The sequence below is a fragment of the Peromyscus maniculatus genome, chromosome 15 (genome assembly GCF_049852395.1).
Source record: "Peromyscus maniculatus bairdii isolate BWxNUB_F1_BW_parent chromosome 15, HU_Pman_BW_mat_3.1, whole genome shotgun sequence".
Lineage (NCBI taxonomy): Eukaryota > Metazoa > Chordata > Mammalia > Rodentia > Cricetidae > Peromyscus > Peromyscus maniculatus.
This window is the reverse complement of record NC_134866.1, coordinates 56,789,845-56,808,192: the sequence shown is the minus strand read 5'-3', so window position 1 is coordinate 56,808,192 and position 18,348 is coordinate 56,789,845. Positions and strand designations below refer to the sequence as shown.

The 18,348-nt window shown below is 39.8% G+C and overlaps 1 protein-coding gene across 13 annotated transcripts in view; it reads right to left on the bottom strand.

Moving 5' to 3' along the window:
• Window positions 1-18,348, bottom strand: part of Mctp1 (multiple C2 and transmembrane domain containing 1) — a 589,465-nt gene that overhangs the window by 231,176 nt on the left and 339,941 nt on the right. For all 13 annotated transcript variants that reach the window (XM_042261777.2, XM_042261779.2, XM_042261778.2 and 10 more), the window contains exons 4-5: window positions 15,819-15,898; window positions 3,492-3,603 (exon numbers count right to left, since the gene is read on the bottom strand). In XM_042261777.2, the coding sequence (XP_042117711.1) occupies window positions 3,492-3,603; window positions 15,819-15,898 (192 nt within the window). The remainder of the gene's footprint in view (window positions 1-3,491; window positions 3,604-15,818; window positions 15,899-18,348) is intronic.

The following is an 18,348-nucleotide window of genomic DNA, read 5'->3' as shown; positions in this document are numbered from 1 at the left end:
CACTTAGAAACTCACATTTCCACATAATAAAGGCTTTTAGAATACCTGGAACATCAGACCCCAGCAGACTTTCCTCTTCTCTCTATTTTAGCTTTTGTCCATCCCTATCTTGTTCCTCCTCCACTGCCAAGCACATGCCTGACTGTTTATCACAACCATGAGGACAGCAAGTCTAGTCTGGGCTCACTCCTCTCTCCCTCCTGGGTGCCCTAGCCAGAGGTTGATCTTGGTGCTGCTCTGCAGCCCTGGCTTAGTTCTGCCTGAGACATTTGTTTCTCTGTAAAGAAGAGGCACCAGGGGAATTAGTAACAGGATGGAAGAATGCACCATTTCCCAAGTGGGCAGCGGGATAATCCAGCAAAAACAAAGACTCTGAAAGCAGAAGGCATGGAGTAAGGCGGTGAATGAAGACAGCAAAGAAATTCCTCAAACACAAATAGTCAAAGTAATTTGAGTTATGGAAAGAGCATAATAGTTTTTAGGAGAAAATCTCCATGTCAAAGGTGAATGTGGCTAGAGATAAACAATGAAGAGGGAGGAAATAAAGATAAATTAAATGGGATTTTGTCAGAGTAACTCAGTAACTTCTTTGTTGATATTTTGGTAATTCAATCTCTTGAGCCCTCAGGTTGATGCTAAGATATTTAAAATGGTTCTTTTGAAGGACAAATTCTCCTAATTATCTATCACCCAAATGATCAGAACAACAGCCACACCATCTAAATCTCTAGTAATACTTCACATGTGGGTGGTCTGGGGATACACGGGACTCTGCGCACTAGTTATCTTCATTTATGAAGTGCTGCCCTGAATTAAAATAGCAAAGAACCAACACGGGCATATTCTGTCACCAAATTTCCTTGACTTGTTTTTAACCTCTTACAGGCAAACCTGCCAATCCCCTCCTAGGGCTCTATTTAGAACCTTATCTAATCAGTCTCCACACCTCCATCTTCCTCCCTTAATGCATTTTCTATAATGTATGAACAGAGACAAGATTTTTTTACAGGCAAATGCAATCAGGTCATTTCCCTTTTGCAGACCTTGCCATAAATTTTCATTGCTATTTGGATAAAGGTCACAAATCTTCCTATGGACAACAGATCCTTCACAGTCTAGGCACCTCTCTCCTTCTCTGGACCGGGAGCAGGGCTGCCACATACTTGCCTTCTGTCTCCGGTAAGCTCCACTGTCTCTTTGGTCCTTGAGATGTAGTGTGCTTCTCTAGCCACAGTGTCTTTGTATGTGCTCCTCCCTCCACTTCAAGTACTTCTCTTCTTGAGTTTTGTTTCTTTTTAATTCCTGTAGATATTTCCTACCTCAGTCTCCACGTGACTTCCTTAGAGAACCCTAGGCCTACACTGATCAGAACAAATTTCCTGTTTTTGTTTTTCAGAAATGTGCCTTTCTTTCATAACACCATACTAGCTGTCACCTTTTTTCTCTTAGTAAATCGCTAGACACAAGTTCTAATGTGTCCTAAAGGCCAGCATAGGAGCTGCCTTTCAGTAGGTTTCTGGTGGTCATCTGAATTATTTAAATAAAGTATAAAATGAACATTTAGAATATACTCCCAATTATGAACTAGGCATCTAAAATTTATTTCCTGGTTTGTGTTACTGGTGACTTTTAACTGATGATTTTTTTCTATAAATGGTGGTATTCCTTGAGCAAGCTTTTCCTCAGCTGTCCCTCTGTATGCACACATGAGTACTCACTCAGCTATGCCATGTTCTCACAGCAGGGCTGTGTGTACTCATTCACACCATGTTCTCACAGCAGGGCTGTGTGTACTCATTCACACCATGTTCTCACAGCAGAATGTGTACACTCATTCACACCACGTTCTCACAGCAGGGCTATGTGTACTCATTCACACCATGTTCTCACAGCAGGGCTATGTGTACTCATTCACACCACATTCTCACAGCAGGGCTATGTGTACTCATTCACAGAACGTTCTCACAGCAGGGATATGTGTAGTCAGCCACACTAGGCCATGTTCTTCCTCAGTAGCCTCCATTGGCACACATGTATATTCAGTCACACCATGCCATGTTCTCATAGCAGGTGCTATATAGCAAGATTTGTTAAAAGTGGATTTCCCCATTAAATGAAGTTTTAAAATAAAACATATGACCTTATATGCCTATTGTTTATTTTTTTATGGATAGAAAGAAATTCTTCTTAAAGGGGTGAGTTTTCTTTGGTGAGTTTTAAAAATCTTCAAATTTAGCCACAATCTTGATTAAAATGTCAACAATATTTTTTAATAGATAATATATACCTGCTGTGGGATGGTCTGTATGTCAAATTGCTCTGATTGGTCAATAAATAAAACACTGATTGGCCAGTGGCTAGGCAGAAAGTATAGGCGGGACTAACAGAGAGGAGAAAAGAAAGAACAGGAAGGCAGAAGGAGTCACTGCCAGCCTCCACCATGACAAACAGCATGTGAAGATGCCGGTAAGCCACGAGCCATGTGGCAAGGTATAGATTTATAGAAATGGATTAATTTAAGCTATAAGAACAGTTAGCAAGAAGCCTGCCACGGCCATACAATTTGTAAGCAATATAAGTCTCTGTGTTTACTTGGTTGGGTCTGAGTGGCTGTGGGACTGGAGGGTGACAAAGATTTGTCCTGACTGTGGGTAAGGCAGGAAAACTCTAGCTACATATACCAACTTGAATGGCACATAATTTTAAAACAAGAATATAGGTATTGTTGAAAGAGTTTTTTGGTAACCTCTAACAATTATAGCTAGTACAAAATTGCATCAGAGCTATAGTAGTTCCTAGGCATATATGAATATTGAGCCTAACAAAAATCTCTGGCAGATCATGGCAGAACTACACACCAGCAAGCACACCGATGGTGTGGATCACACCTGATACTTTTCCAGGTTACTTCAACAGTGTGGGAGTCACCGCTTCCTCTGTAGCCCTTGTTCATTTCTCATAGCAGCATGGTGTGCAAGGAAGTGTAAATAGGTAGTGCTGAGATATGGGAAGTGTCATTATGGAAGTCCATCAAGGACATGAAGAGTACACACTTACTCAGTAAACAACCACCAAGAAGCAGAAACTCTGTTATAATTTCACCTCATTGTCCTTGTCATGACACATTTGACAATATAGTCAAAATAGTAGAGTCTTGGATCTCTCCATGTGGAATTCTAAATATTCGATTCACTAATCAATATATTCCCTGAAATAATACTGATATTTACCTACAATATAACATGTCTGAAATTAATTAATAAAATTATGAGAGGGTGTAAGTCTACTCATTTACAACAAGAGGTTCTGATCTGGAATATGGCGCAGGAAATTTGAGTTGAAAAGACAAAATGAGTATGGGTGAGTGCTACTCAGGATACTCACAGTGACCAAAAACGGGCCAGAGTTCCACTGCATCTGCTTCCTCTATGGCCTGAGGAGGCTCTCAGCATGTGAGAAAGTGGGGACAAGAAGAGCTCCAGAAGACTTACCACATCCCTGGGGTCGCCTTCCTTAGGGGTCAGGGTGACTGACATCAAAATGATTCCAAGGTCATGGTCGGGATAATGGGGATCTTTCAGAGTCAAGGTCACATCTGTGTTCCTGTGATATAAAATATTTAGATTGGTAACAGTCACTGAGTGCATAACCCCAAAAGTATCTTAATTGATAATTCATTATTTTAAATGTTTTTTACTCTTTTGATTTCTTAGTACATTTTTTGTTATTATCAAAATACCACCATTGTATTAAATCATCCAAGAAGCTGCATGTCCGTGGAGGTGTTTGAATTCATTGGGTAAATTTCTTCACTTTCTGAGGTTCTAGAAGGTTGATGAAAGCAACAAACTATTCAAAAATCTATGAACCTCCTTTCTATGATCTGTAAGCTCACAGGGAGAAGTCCAGTTCTTTTCTATACACTTAAGCCCAGCAACTGGATGGAGGTCATTTGTCAGCCACAACTTTTACTTGTGTAGCTTTTTATTTAAGCAGGGGTAATTATTTAAAATAAACAGAAAGGTGTGAGGAGAGGAAGCTTATAAAATATAACTTGATTCACATATTTTATACATATATTTTAAGGCAACATATAATTATTTAAAAGAACAGCAGATATTTAAAATAATGCTTGTAGTTTGGAGATGTGCAAACTTATGCCCAAAACAATTTCTCAATTCAAAATAACATAGAAATATTACTTATAATTGGACAATGGAGAATTTATACTTAGATTTGGATTTGGGTAAGCATTCCTGAGGAAGAGAGGATGAATAATTTAGTATTATACACAATCACTTCTAAGAAATAAAGAAAATAGGGCTGGAGGGATAGCTCAGCCGTTAAAGGCTAGGCTCACAACCAAAAATATAAGAAATAAAGAAAATAGACATTTAACTGAGACTGCATAGGTAACATCTTGTTTACCAATTTTAATTAATACTGAACAGACAGGGCTCATGAACTACCACAAACCAGTTTCTGTAGAACATGGAACACCAAACAAAAGAAACATAGGATGCTTGGCAATAAAACATCTTTTCTCATTCATCCAGTTGTTTGTTGCATTCACAAAGAGAGCAGTGAGTACACATTGAATATCTCACAGTGTTCTGGTTTCTGGTAAAAGCTAGAGAACAAAACCAAGGGGACCCCTGTGTCCACAGAACTTTAATTTTTGTATAGTTTAGTTCTGGTATGGTGAATAGACATTGAGATTAAAAATGTCCCAAGTAAAAAATTCAGTCCTATCTGCCGATCAGTTTTCACTGCTCTGTTTTGTGTGGGTGTATGTGAGTTTATTCTTGAAATTCACCTCTGAAGAATCTGTGGATGAGGGACAGGGGTTAGAACTGGGTAAGGGGAGGGTATTAGAAGTCTATATATTTCTAAAGTGCCCTGCCAAATGATTTTCTCACACACCCAGAATTAAAGAACAGACAATTTTTAATGCTAACATTATGATACCAGAAATTTTATCACATGATGTTTAATACATTAAGGTGTGATATGTGAAAATGTGAACTATTTTGTGATGTCAGAGGTTTAATTGAATCATATGCAATCTGTCTGCAAATTGTTTTCAACATTAATTTAGCTATCAGTAATCATTATAATTTGATAGCAAAAAGTGGTCTTTATTGTTTATTTATGTATATATGTACATGTATGTACATATATGTGGTTGTTCGCATGTGTATCAGCATGGTAGAGCTGGTGCTAGAATACAATTGTGAATGTAGTAGTGGCCAGGGGTTGATGTTAGGTATCGTCCTCAATCACTTCCACCTTAAATTTTTGAGCCAAGGTCTCTAATTGGACCACCAGGGAGACTTTTCACCAATTTGTTTAGGCTGGCCTGCCAATGGGCTCCAGGAATCTACCTGTTTCTGGCTCTCCAGTGCTGGGATTATAGTTGTGTATCACTGTGCCAAACTTGTTTCATGGATTATAGAGGTCAAAACTCATGTATTTATGCTAGTACAAGCATTTTACTGCCTAAGCTGTATCCCAATATCAACTTATCTTTCTAAACAAATGTGTATTTGGCATTGTAGTGTAAGTATGCAATATATACATATTTGTGGTTACAATTTGATTGTGTCCCTTTTCATATAGGGAATACATATAAAATTAATTAAATTTTTCCTTAATGCTGGAGTGATCGCAATTCCAGATCTTAAGATACATTACAGAGCCATAATAATAAATAAGATATGGTACTGCCACCCAAACAGATATGTAGATCAATGGAACAAAATTGAAGACCTAAACATGAGCACATATAAATTTAGTCACTTCATAATGACAAAGATGCCAAATGCATACACTGGAGAAAAGAAAGTTTCTTCAAGAAATGGTGCTGGGAAATTGGATGTCCACATGCAGAAGAATGAAACTAGATCTGTATCTATCACCTTGCACAACAACTAACTCCAAATGCACCAAAGACCTAAACGTGGAGCCTGAAACACTGAAATGGCTAGAAGAATGCATGGACAGAACCCTACATGATGTAGGTGTAGGAAAAGACTTTGTGAATAAAACTCCGTGTGCCAAGAATTAGGGTCAACAAGTGACAAGTGGAACCTCATGAAACTAAAAAAGTTTCCTCATGGTTAAAAACATCAATATATCAAATGAATAGAAAGCTCACAAAATGGGAGAGCCTTTGCCAGTTATACATCTGATAGAAGACTAATATTCAGCATATACAAAGAACTCAAAAGCCAAGAGTCAAAAATGACACATTAGAAAAATAGGTCTGGGACCTGAATAGAATTTTCAAAAGAAGAAGTAAATAAATGGCTAAGAAATATCTCCCAAATGTTCATCATCCCCAGCAATTAGGGAAATGCACATCCAAACAGCTTTGAAATTTCATTTTATCCCACTCAGAATGGCAAAAATCAGTGGAACAACCAATAAAAAATGCTACTGGGATTTGGGGAAAGGGAAGCCCATTCATTGTTGATGAGGCTGTAAGTTGATGCAGCCACTATGAAAATCAGTGGTGACAGTTCTCAAAAAGCTAAGAAATAAATCTACCACACAACCCAGCTATACAACTCCTAGGCATATGTCCAAAGCACGTGACATTCTACTATGAAGACTCTTGCTCAGCCATATTCATTGTTCAATTCACTATAGCCAGAAAATGGAAACAACCTAAATGCCCTACAATCAACAAATGGATAATGAAAATGCAGTACAAAACACTATTAAATGCTGTTCAGCTGTAAACAAATATGAAATCATGAATGTCACAGGTAAGTGGGGAAAACTGGAAAAGATCACATTGAGTGAGGTAACCCATACCCAGAAAGAAAAATATCATGTTTTTTTTTTTTTTTAATTGGAGGCCTCATCTCCAAATCTTCTAATGTGAGTACATAGCCTATAGTAACTACAGAAACTATGAAATTAAAACAGAATCATTGCTAGGATAGGTGTGTGGCTGGGGATCAATAGGGAGAGAAAAAGCAGAGTACAATTGATCTAATCAGGAAAATGGGAAGGGAGAAGCTCTTTAGGGAAGAGGGAGGGAGGTAAATACAGAAGAAGGTAGGAAGTGGATAAAGGGAATGACATGATACAAATGTTCTGAAAGGGAAAATGGGAAAAGTGAGGACTCTTTAGGGAAGTAAATACAGAAAAAAGAGGGAAGTGGGTAAAAATACAATAAAGATTCTGAAAAAGCCACCAGGAATGATACTGTTAACTATTCTCAAAAAATTCTATAATACGTATACTTTCTTGTATTTATTGTTTTAATGAATTTTTCTCACTTGGGCTGATGGTGATTCCTCCAAGAACCAAATGCCACCTAACAAACCACAACACCAGACACCAGAGCCCTCTTTTGAGTTGTTGGCCAGGGCTGCACAAGAGACTACCCAAACATACAGCCTGTGGCTTTGCCCTTGGTTTCCCCCAAGAGGTGGAAGGCTGAGTCCTTACTGCTGAAGACACCATGAAGTGTTGAAAACCAACAGTCCCACCTACATCTACCCATGAGCCAGAGCAGCAGCTATGATAGCACAGTGAGCCCAAGTGTGCTGCAGTGGCAGGTATACCTTGGTGGACCAATAGCTCTCTGACTGGAACTAAGATTCATTCAACAATAGGAAGACTACGCCTGGTACTGAACACCTAGCTAACCACTCAGTGCTAGTGAGTCCTTGTTATTAGAGGGCATCTACAACCCCTAATTTACTAAACCAGCGTAATCCCCAATAATCTTTAAACATTTGCTCTTATACCCACAGATAATTGTAGTCTCCACCCTCATTAAGAAAAACTCCCTCTGGAACAGACCTCCATCTGCAGAACCACAACCAATAAAAATACAGAGTCTAGAGCCCAGTCTCAATGGATACATGCACAAAATACTCCTACACCTAAGGCTCAAGAAACATTGTGGAAAGAAATGGAAAAATTTTAACAGCCTGACTATCAGAGAGCTGGTTGTGAGATGGAGTCTCTTAGCAACATCAGAAGCTACACCTGTAACTTCTCACCAACATGATTACCCAAATGTGCTCCGAACAAGGATGACACCAGTAACATGCCAAGCTGGACAGAGAAAGCCTACAAGGCATCAACCCTACACAAAGAACTGTAGGTGCAAACAAGGAAAGCTGGAAGCAGCAGATGTGGCCTGCTCCAAGAAAGAACACACCAACTGGTTGTCCAGTGTCAAATAGTCAGCACTGAAAACATGCATACAGGTAGCATTATACAGACTGCACATAAGGAACATATATGTATACATACTAGTACGTACATGCACGCACTAACAATTAATAAAATAGAAGTCATGAATTTGAAGGAAAGTGGAAGAGGTATATAAGGCAGCTGAGCGGAAGGAAAAGGAAGGTGAAATGTTTAAATTATAATCTCAAAAACTTAAAAAAAAACATGTTTTTAGAACCACTTTAAAGAGATTTCAGAACATTTTTAGCTGCTTTATGAGATTCTTATTATTTTCTTTCATTTCAGAAACATTTATGTCAAGCCCAGCATGGTGACGCATGGCTTTAATCTCAGCATTCAGGAGGCAGAGGCAGGCGGATCTCTGTGAGTTGGAGCGAGATCCAGGACAGCCAGAACTGTTACATAGAGAAACCCTGTCTCAAAAAACCAAAATAAAATAAAATATTTATGTCATTTAGTTTGAATAATACGCCTAAACAGGAAAATATCTACAGTAAAATAAACATTAAGATCCAAATGAATAAGGAATATATTATTTAATACATTAATTGATATCAAGTTATTAACCAATAAATGCTCATACAGCTGATGGAAACCAACTGTGACATATGAAATTAACCATGTATTTAGGTATATTTTATCATTAAAGAAAAATGATTTTGTTAGTATTCTGACCAACCCCTTGGAGACCCACCCAGTGTCCTGATATCATCTTATGTTAGAGCCCCCTTAAGAGGAAAAATCCCCCCCCCTCACCAAAGGTAGCATGCACTTCTCTCTCTCTTTCTCTCTCTCTCCCTCTCTCCTATTAATAATGAAAGCTCTCCACGTGGATGCTGGGTCTGCAGTGTGAGTAACTTTCCACCACACTATGCTGCAATCTCACATGCTCACTTTTCATGTCTCACCCACTACAGGGCACCTTGGTCCAAACCCGCCAAAGCCCAGCATTAACATTGGTTCTGTGACTCGGATAGGCCCTCCTGACACCCCCTTAATGCCAAGATCCTGGGCCCAGTCTACCCAAAACAGGCTCCAGCTCACCTGACCACTCACCACCCCACCCTCCAGCGGCAATCCTGTAAGTTTCAATTGGGTTGTCCACCCCCTCGGGATCTGCCCGCAGCTCCTTTAGGCCCGTCTGGCTTTTGCAATAGGATTCCTGACCTTTTCCTATGGATGAGATCTCTCTCTCAATCTCCCCTCTCCCTCTCCCCCTCCCCCTCCCCCTCCCCCTTCCCCTCTCCCTCCCCCTCCCCCCCCCTCTCTCTCCTCAGTTTTTGTTCTAGCTGGCGTCCTCAAAAATCCTAGTACTGTCTCAAAAAACAAAAAACAAAAAACAGAAACAAAACAAAACAAACTCCTAGTACTAGGTGTTGGGGCTCCTCTGGCTTAGCCAGGCTAAGCCTGACCTCTGCTGAGTGTGACTACAGCCCCCTTTGATGGCTGGGTCCTTGATCTGCACTCCCTCTAGCCCTGGGGCTGTCCATGGGAACAGTGATTTTTTTGGGGGGAAGACTTCTGTGAGTGATCAGGGCCTGCCCCCACTCTGACGTGGATTTTCACTCTCTTCTCAAACCTCTTCCACTAATTCTGCTGTGTGTGGCATGTTTGGTTGGTGGCATACCTTGGCAGGGCCTGCCAAAAGATACCCACTTATTTGCCTCCTCCACCCATGACAGATCTGCCCCCTCTTGCCTGTAACAAGTCTGCTTTCTCATTCACAGGAGGCTTTGCCTTTCATTCAGTACCTCCATTTGGGTCTCTGGGGGAGCTCCCTGCCTCTGGCCATCCCCCTGGGTGTGAGACTGGCCTCAGTATTTCTTGGGTGAGACAGTCGGGGAACCAAGAAAAAATTTCCCACTTTCTTCCTTCTCCCTTCCTTATGACTTAGATTTACCTATTTAGAAAAAAACAAAAAACAAAAATAAAAACAAAAACATGTTTTGAGCAGCAACCACATGGCTCTCCTCCATCTTGGCTGGTGACTTCTTCATGATGTAGATAAATGGCCATGTGGCTGGAAGCCATCTTTTACTAAGGTTTACTAAAGTTAAAAATATATTTAGCCCTAATGACTTCTCTTCATTTTATCTCCTTCTAGAGTAAGGAAGCAACAAGCATCAAATATTTGGGATTAATAAGGATTTTTTGTATGATGATAGAGATGTAAAGCTATATTTGATTCAACACTGGTTTATAGTACACTCTATATATAATAATAGAAATTTAAATTTATAAAGATATATTTAGATTAACAAAATCTAACTTAGAGATTTACATCTATTTCTTCTAGAAAATTTTAAAAAATGATATATGTTTGATAAATAGGGTATCTAGTAAACAAGATATATATCCTATGATGGAGGTTCTGGTCTCCCAAGGGGGTCCTTTTCTCAGAGTTGGGCCACACCCTGACTCACAAGCCCCTCTTTTCCTGTTCCCATTTGGCCCTGGGATCTTTCCCCTGTCACTCTTCTTTGCCTTTTCAGGAGACAGCAAGTCCTAGTCTTACAAAAGCTGCCAATATATTGGAGACTTAGGGACTACTTGTTGATAGTCAGTCATGCCTAATGGACAGGCAGTCCTCAAATGCTCAGAGAACTACAGAATATGGCATTTAAAATGTTAATTAAAAAGCTTATTATATCAGACAGAGACTCCCAGATCCTAGCAGTGACTCAAGGTCTCTGAAGAAGATTGTAAGGCACCACGCTGTCTCCACCTGGATTATGGCAACACTGACCTCTGGGCAAGATGCCCCAATGTGACACCTGCCACCAGGACCCGGAGCAGACTGTGGACAAACAGCAGGACATAGGAGAATTGATCTCACCTCTTTTGCCTAGACAATGTAAGATCAGTTTTCCCCATGTCCCTCTTCCATGGGAGAAATTCCCACCCTATGGACCTAGCAGCTTAAAATTGGTACTGTTCTGATGCTTCTGCCTCCAATGATGTGAAGACTTGGGTATGGATAGCTGGGTGTGGGCTGGTCCCTGTCATTTTTAATAGATTTGAAAGCTGCTTGGCCTGCACTCAGACATAATTTATCCTTCTCAGATCTCTGATTCCATCTGACGACCCGGCTTTGCTTCAGCTGCCTTCTCAGTTCTCTATATAAAATTCACAGGTCCCCCTCTCCTTGGGCTACTACTAGGTCTAGACACAATTTACCTTGTTACCAGATCAGATAAACTCACAGAACAGATTTCAATGTAACTTTTTACTACTGACTGCTCTCAGTATCTCCTGGAGAATTAGATAAAAGAAACAGCTTTAAGGTTTGTTTATATGAAGATAGGAAAGCTGTCTCACTTCTGTTCACTTACACATCCTTCTCAGATCTGATGATGTTTAGGGAAGCCTCCCTCCTCCTTCACTCACTCAACCACTTCCATTCAGTAAATTTCCTCTGGTTAGAGATTTAAAGACATGTTTCATTGGGCTGAAGCCAGGAAATGTTTATACCTTTAAACCCAAAGCCACAGCCTTTTGCTATGACACCAAACTGTTAATCTGTTCCAGCTGTCTTACAGATACCTGCAGGTTCCTGGGAAAAGTTCTGCTACTGTATCAAGACATCTGGTCTGATGAAAACTATCAGTCTCCAGAGCCCATTTTGACTGCACCCATTTTCGAGCATATTTTGCAGATTTACTCCTCCTGCCAGACTCATGCCAAGGCCAACCCACAGAGGGTCCTCCAGAAACACCAGGCCGTGCACCACCAATAAGGATGCCAACCAGGTGAATACTGACAGGTTAACTTCACCCACTTGCCTACTCATAAAGACTCTGTTATCTCCCAGTTCATTGACAGTTATTACAGGATGAATAGAGGCATTTCCTCCTCCAGAGAAAGAGCAGATGCGATGGCTCCTGTACTCCTGATTTGGTGTACTGTTCCCCAAAGCTCCTGGAACATCACTGCTGCAACCTGCCTTCTCAGCTCCCCCAAGGAACAGATGCCTGAGATCTCCATGCTTGAGAGCTCGATGATGACAGCTAACTGAACGCTTCTTCACTTACACCTCCCACCGCTCATAACTCCCCACTTTGCCCCTTGTCAGCAGGAAGCAGTCTCGAGAATTTGGTGCCCTCATTTCCACCCACCCGCACTTGCTATCTGTAACTCACCTTTTTATAATAATCAAAATGGAGGAATGTTTGTATTCTGACCTGCCCCTTGGGGACCCACCCACCATCCTGACATTATCTTATGTAAAGTCCCATTTAAGAAAAAAAACTCCTCCCTTTCACTCTCCCCACCCCCCTCTCATATATATATATATATATATATATATATATATATACACACACACACACACACACACACACACACATACATATATAATATCTTTTCTCCTTCTCTCCATTCCCTCGCCCCTCCCCCCAAAATAAACTTTCCACATGGTTGTCACGTCTGCCGTGTGAGTGACTTTCCATCATGCCAAGCTGTCTTCTGCCATGCCTACATGGCATGTCTCACCCACTATGAGGCACCTTGGTCCAAACCTGCCAAGACCTCTCAAGAGCCATTTCATAACATTAACAAATTTTCCTTTCCCAGAAGCTACCAAGTACCAAGTTTCTCATCTACTGTTAGATTTTCTCATCTACCTCCCCTTCTATACAGGGTTTTTGTTTGGCTGGTCAAACTGGATAGCTACATGTAGAAGAATAAAACTTGATCATTATTATTTTCTTCTAAGGTGATACCCCAATACATTTATAGCAGAATTCATTTATATGGCTATTACTAATATCCATCTTTTGATATCCTTGAATTGTACACAAGCTAAAATGGCTTACTAAAGCTTGTGAAGTCACAACGTGGTAATCTGATGTGTACATGGCCCTATGGTGATGATGGCTAACTAATGACACAAAACAAGCAACATACCAAAGTATACTTGAAATGTTTGCTTATAATCTCTTTAAGTTTCCTTAATTCCATAATTCTTCATTGAAAATTATTATTCACTAGTGATTTATTTTTAATAGGGAAGAAGAGAAATTTATGCTTTAAGTCTTATAATTTGCATGTACTTAATGCAGAGGTTTACAGAAAATGTAATTGTGGCCTTTGGAAAGAACAGCAGAGTTCTTTAGTTTGCGTCAGTGCTCATAATAATAGACCACAGACACCACCGCTCGGAACACTTCCTCAAAAGGGGGAGAACCATCAGTCACCTAAGCTCTATCCTCACTCAGGTCAAGCCAATGTTGGGATCTATTAACTGTAATAAGGCATCAATAGCTGCTCTTTTGTTCCAGCCATTGCAAAAGCAATCAGTGAATCATCAATCAGTTAGTCTTTGGAAGACCAATAAGCTGCTCGTATGCTCAAAGTTAGCTTACTATAGCATACAAAGAGGCTCTCCCATGTATATTCATCTATTCATCCGTACTCATACAAAAAGGAAACATGGATCTGGCCCATTACACTTCTTTCCTGTCACCTGATGTAACATAATCATTCAAGAAAGGAATTCTATTTACAGCTATCAAAGATTTCATTTGGAAGCCTACATTTTCCTTCTATGTTCTAGTCAGTTCTTAGTTCCTAAGACAAAATGCATTTTGAAAACTCCATGCCATTGTCAGGGCCTCTGCATTGAGTAATGTTAGTAATGACAATACAACTTTGCAGCTACTCAAGCACTGATGATGAAACTAAGCAAATATAATCAACCTGTTTCTAATACTTGGTCCACTATATCTGGTGGTCTGGTGATGGTAAACTGTGATGCTAAAGTCAGTTCTGTCATGCTTTAAGTGGTGAGAGATTTACTGTTTTTAAGGTGAAGTATGTAGCAACTTGCTTCTTAAGTAATAATTATAGTCTTTATGCCCAATCCCAACCAAACCATGTGAGATTAAGGAATGCATCATCATCTCTCTTAGCGTAGTGGTAGGGACAGGGAAGTTAACCAGTAATACTTTTTAAGAAATTAGTTGCTATTGAATGAGAAAGTCAGGGAAGATGTTGGAAGCCTGTGGGTAAGTAGGAAAGGGTGATGTGTTGGAAGACTCTCAGATGGTGACAACAGAACATCTCTTGCGGGAGGCAAGAATATATCATAGAGATTCAGCTGTGTATTAAAGCTGAACCTTGACCAGCCAAGGGTCTATCTAGAGGCAAACCATTTATTATGAATAGTTGGTGATATCCAGCCTTTAATATTTCAGCTGTCTTCTGCTATGAAATTCTTGCATGCCCAGATCAATTGGTAAACAGTTCAGCTTCCCAGACCTGTTTAACTTCTAAGTTACTAACTCTACCCTGCACTGAGCCTAGGAGACAAGCCCACAGGAGACGCATAGCTTTGCTTCTTGTGCAAATGAAGCTCAGACCATCCCCCTGCCCCTGAGGTCTAGCAGCTCTCCAGAGCAACTGACTGAGAACCAAAGATGTTTTTACATATCAAAGTGGGAGTTCTAACAACATTTGTAAAGAGGAGTGTGTCCAGGGAAAGAAAGAGCAGGCATTTTTCTGTAGACTAAGACAGAACAGCCTGGTGAGAGAGAAGGGAGTGTTGTGCCCAGATCATGACCCCCCAGAGAGACCACCAAAGACGAACATGCCAGAATGCAAAAGCAAGGTTTAATTCTGGATATACAAGCCCAGGCAGGGACTTCATCCAATACATCCAAAGCAGTGGAGGCTGGAGGAAGTGCCCGCCTGTCTGCAAGCTCAGTTTTTAAAGGGAAAAATCACAAGGCTACATCATTTAGGGGTGCTGGTATGGGTACAATTCTGATTGGCTCATTTCTAGGGGCTTTCTAGAAATCATGGCTTAATATTACTTCTAAGGGAGTGGTTACCTGCCACCATTTCTCATTGGCTGCCCTCAGGTGGGGACATTTTTATGGTCAGTTACCCTGGGAACCAGGGAGAGGACATTCCATAGTCCGGCAGGCATTACCTCGTGACTATCTTGTGACTCTGAACTTCTACACTTCCTGGATTCTGGAATCTGAACTTACTGGTTTCAGTAACTAATGGCCTATTCCCAAAAGGAGAAATCTTAGGCCTTAATTTTAGGGTGAAAGCATTTTGGTCTTATTTCTAAGATGGCTCATTTTGGTCTCACAGGAGAAAGACAGAGGTTCCATAGAGGGTAAGCAGATCTCAGGTAGAGTTTTCTGAGTGCCAGGAGTAGGGAGTAGCAGAGATGGAGAAAGAGGCAACAGAGGACGTAGATGAGACTGGAAGCATAGGAGTTTAATTGTTAGCAGGACTATGAGCTAGGGAACTGGATGGAACTGTAGTTATGGAGACAGGATTTCATCCCAAAGGAATAAAGTAGATGGATATAGAGCTTGGTGTATCTAGTGTTATTCCTGCCTTGAATGCCTGTCAGAGCTGTAGCTGTATTGGTAGAATTTTTTTCTTAGAGGAATAAAGTTAACAGACATTAAGAGCATAGTGTACGTAGATGTTTTTCCCTCAGATATCTTACGCCGGATGTAGCTAACTCCCAGACCCGGGAGTCCTCTACAGACATCAACAGGAATCTGTACAGACTATTGTTCCCTACTTCACAGGCCAAATCTGTAATCAGGCATAGCAATGTTACAACTTTTGAATGTTACCTGTTTAACTCCAATTGTGTGAGGTCGAGAAAGGCTGAGCCCATAAAGTCATCTTGCAGTCCAAAATCATAGTCAAATACCTAAGAGACCAAAAAGAAAAAGCATTTCAAAATAATTTCAGAAAAATTTTTAAATGAAACATACTGTTTCTAAAAACTGGCTATCTCTTCCACCAAAACAATGTCATCTCCTGATATGTTTATTTATTATTCTTTGTAATGTTAGAATTTCATAAAACATTCAAGTAAACTACAGTTTTATTTAGTATTTATTATCTCATTCTATTTGTATTAGCAATAGAAGTTTTACAGAAGGTTTAACAAAATCAAATGAAGTACAATGAATATTTAAAAGTATGGGAATCATAGCTTAGAATTCTTTTTTTTTTTAATTATCATAGAAGAGATATCATCAAGCCTAGACCCAAAGTGATTTAGTATTAGACTCAACAAATATATCTTCTGTTGGGCTATGGGTGGTTAGACCATGACTTCAACTTATTAGTCATATGTTTTAAGGTCATTAAATATAAATTCCTTGATATTACAGAAAAATTTAATCTTGACACACAAACAAATAAGAATATAGATATTATGGCGGAAGAACTTTGTCAAGTTATATTAAGATAACATCAAATTAACCTTTTATTTTTGTAAACAATTATTGGGGATAATTCTTTTGTTGTTTGTTTTGTTTTGTTTTCAAGACAAGGTTTGTCTGTGTAACAGCCCTGGCTGTCCTGGAACTCTCTTTGTAGACCAAACTGGCCTGGAACTCTCAGATCTGCCTGCCTCTGCCTCCCAAGTGCTGGGATTAAAGGCATGTACCACCACACTCAGCTATTGGGGAAAATCTGAATTAAAAATTAAAATGAAAAAAAAAAAAGATGAACATGTTTCTTCCTCTGCCCACACTATTCCGAGTTACATATTTAAGTGCTAAGATAGTCAATAAATACATAGATAGATACAGTTCAATGATGAGTACAATGGGCACTACTAAAAGTTAAAGGGACATGTGGGGCTTCTGTACACAAGGAGACCAGAACAATCTCTAGGGAGGTGTTCTGTGTATAGAACTGATTGAAAGGAAGGATAGATGTCACACCAATACAGGAAAGATGTTCGGGTCAGAGGAAATAGCAAGAGAAGGACCGAAGTGTTTAAGGATAAGCAAGGATAAGTCAAAGCTGGAAAAGTGGGAATGGAAGAAGAACTCTCAAGGTTTAGTCAATTAAGACCCTTCTAAAAATTATATAAATGGGAACTGGCTAACTCCTAACCATTCACTGATTTTCTAGCTCATTTGTTTTCTCTACTAATATTGAGTAAATAGTTACATTGTGCCAGGCAATAAAATAAACACTGAGTAAAGAGCAGCAGTGAACAAAAATGGCATCATTAATGCTGATGGTTTAGTGAGGGAGACAGATGTTAAGCATGGAAATGTATAGGTGATTTGTGATCATACTTTCTGATGTGCTTTAAATAGGGCAAAAACAACAACAACAACACCCCCCCCCCAAAAAAAACAGCCAAGGGACCCCAGGGAAAGCTTGTGAAATGAAACAACAACAAACCATAAAGCCACCTGGAGAAGTTAGAGTTATGTTGCCTAATGTTTTTAAATAGAAAATGTTTGAGCATTGGAATAAATGAACATAAAAGGATCAGTCTCTTTCTGAATGGATGACTCAGCCTACTGGACTCTTTAAGATAGGAGAGTCAATGAGTCAGAGAGAATCAGTAGCCCATCATTTCTGTATCTAGTCCTTAGTACAACAGTCAGATCAATAAGTGGGAGCAGCAGGCACAGCAGTCCCAAATCTAGTATTGTGTTTACCTAGTACAGGTGTGCTTCAAGTAAAAACAACACAACCAAATGTGCAAGAACCTGATTAAACCAAAAGATAAATACTTTGCATGACAAAAAGATTCTCAGAATTGAGGAGTCACAGGGGAAATTATTTAAGTGGTTAGGGCTTCCCCACTCTCCTTCATTATTCAGTTTGCAGCTGTTTGATTTGCATACAGACTTTCAGAGTGCATTTATTGTAGAAAGCTCAGGACTTCTGCAGAAGATGCTCAACCAATTACACTTCAGAGCTTCTGCTATCTGCTCCATGGCACATCATTTGAATAGACTGCATATCTTCGTCATATGACACCACTCTACTTGCAGGTGGCCACAGTAGTGCACTTATAACATAAAAACGTTAGGGAAATTTCTTGTGAAATCTCATAATTATGTTGTTCTCAAGCTTGTAAGCTTGGTGACATCATACAAGGTGGAAAACAACTAATGTAGAGACTGGATTACTAGACTCCAATCCAACCACGCTATTTAACATCCAAACTCTCCTTACCATTAATGGTCAGAGTCTTTCTACTGTTAGAATGTTAGATATCTGCTTTAGTTTTCAATTTCCATAAATCAGAAAAGACATAAACATGGGGAAAATGGAAACTCGAGAGCCCATTTATTATTGAAATCATTAGCTATGCTACTTGGTTCTAGGGTCTACAAATTA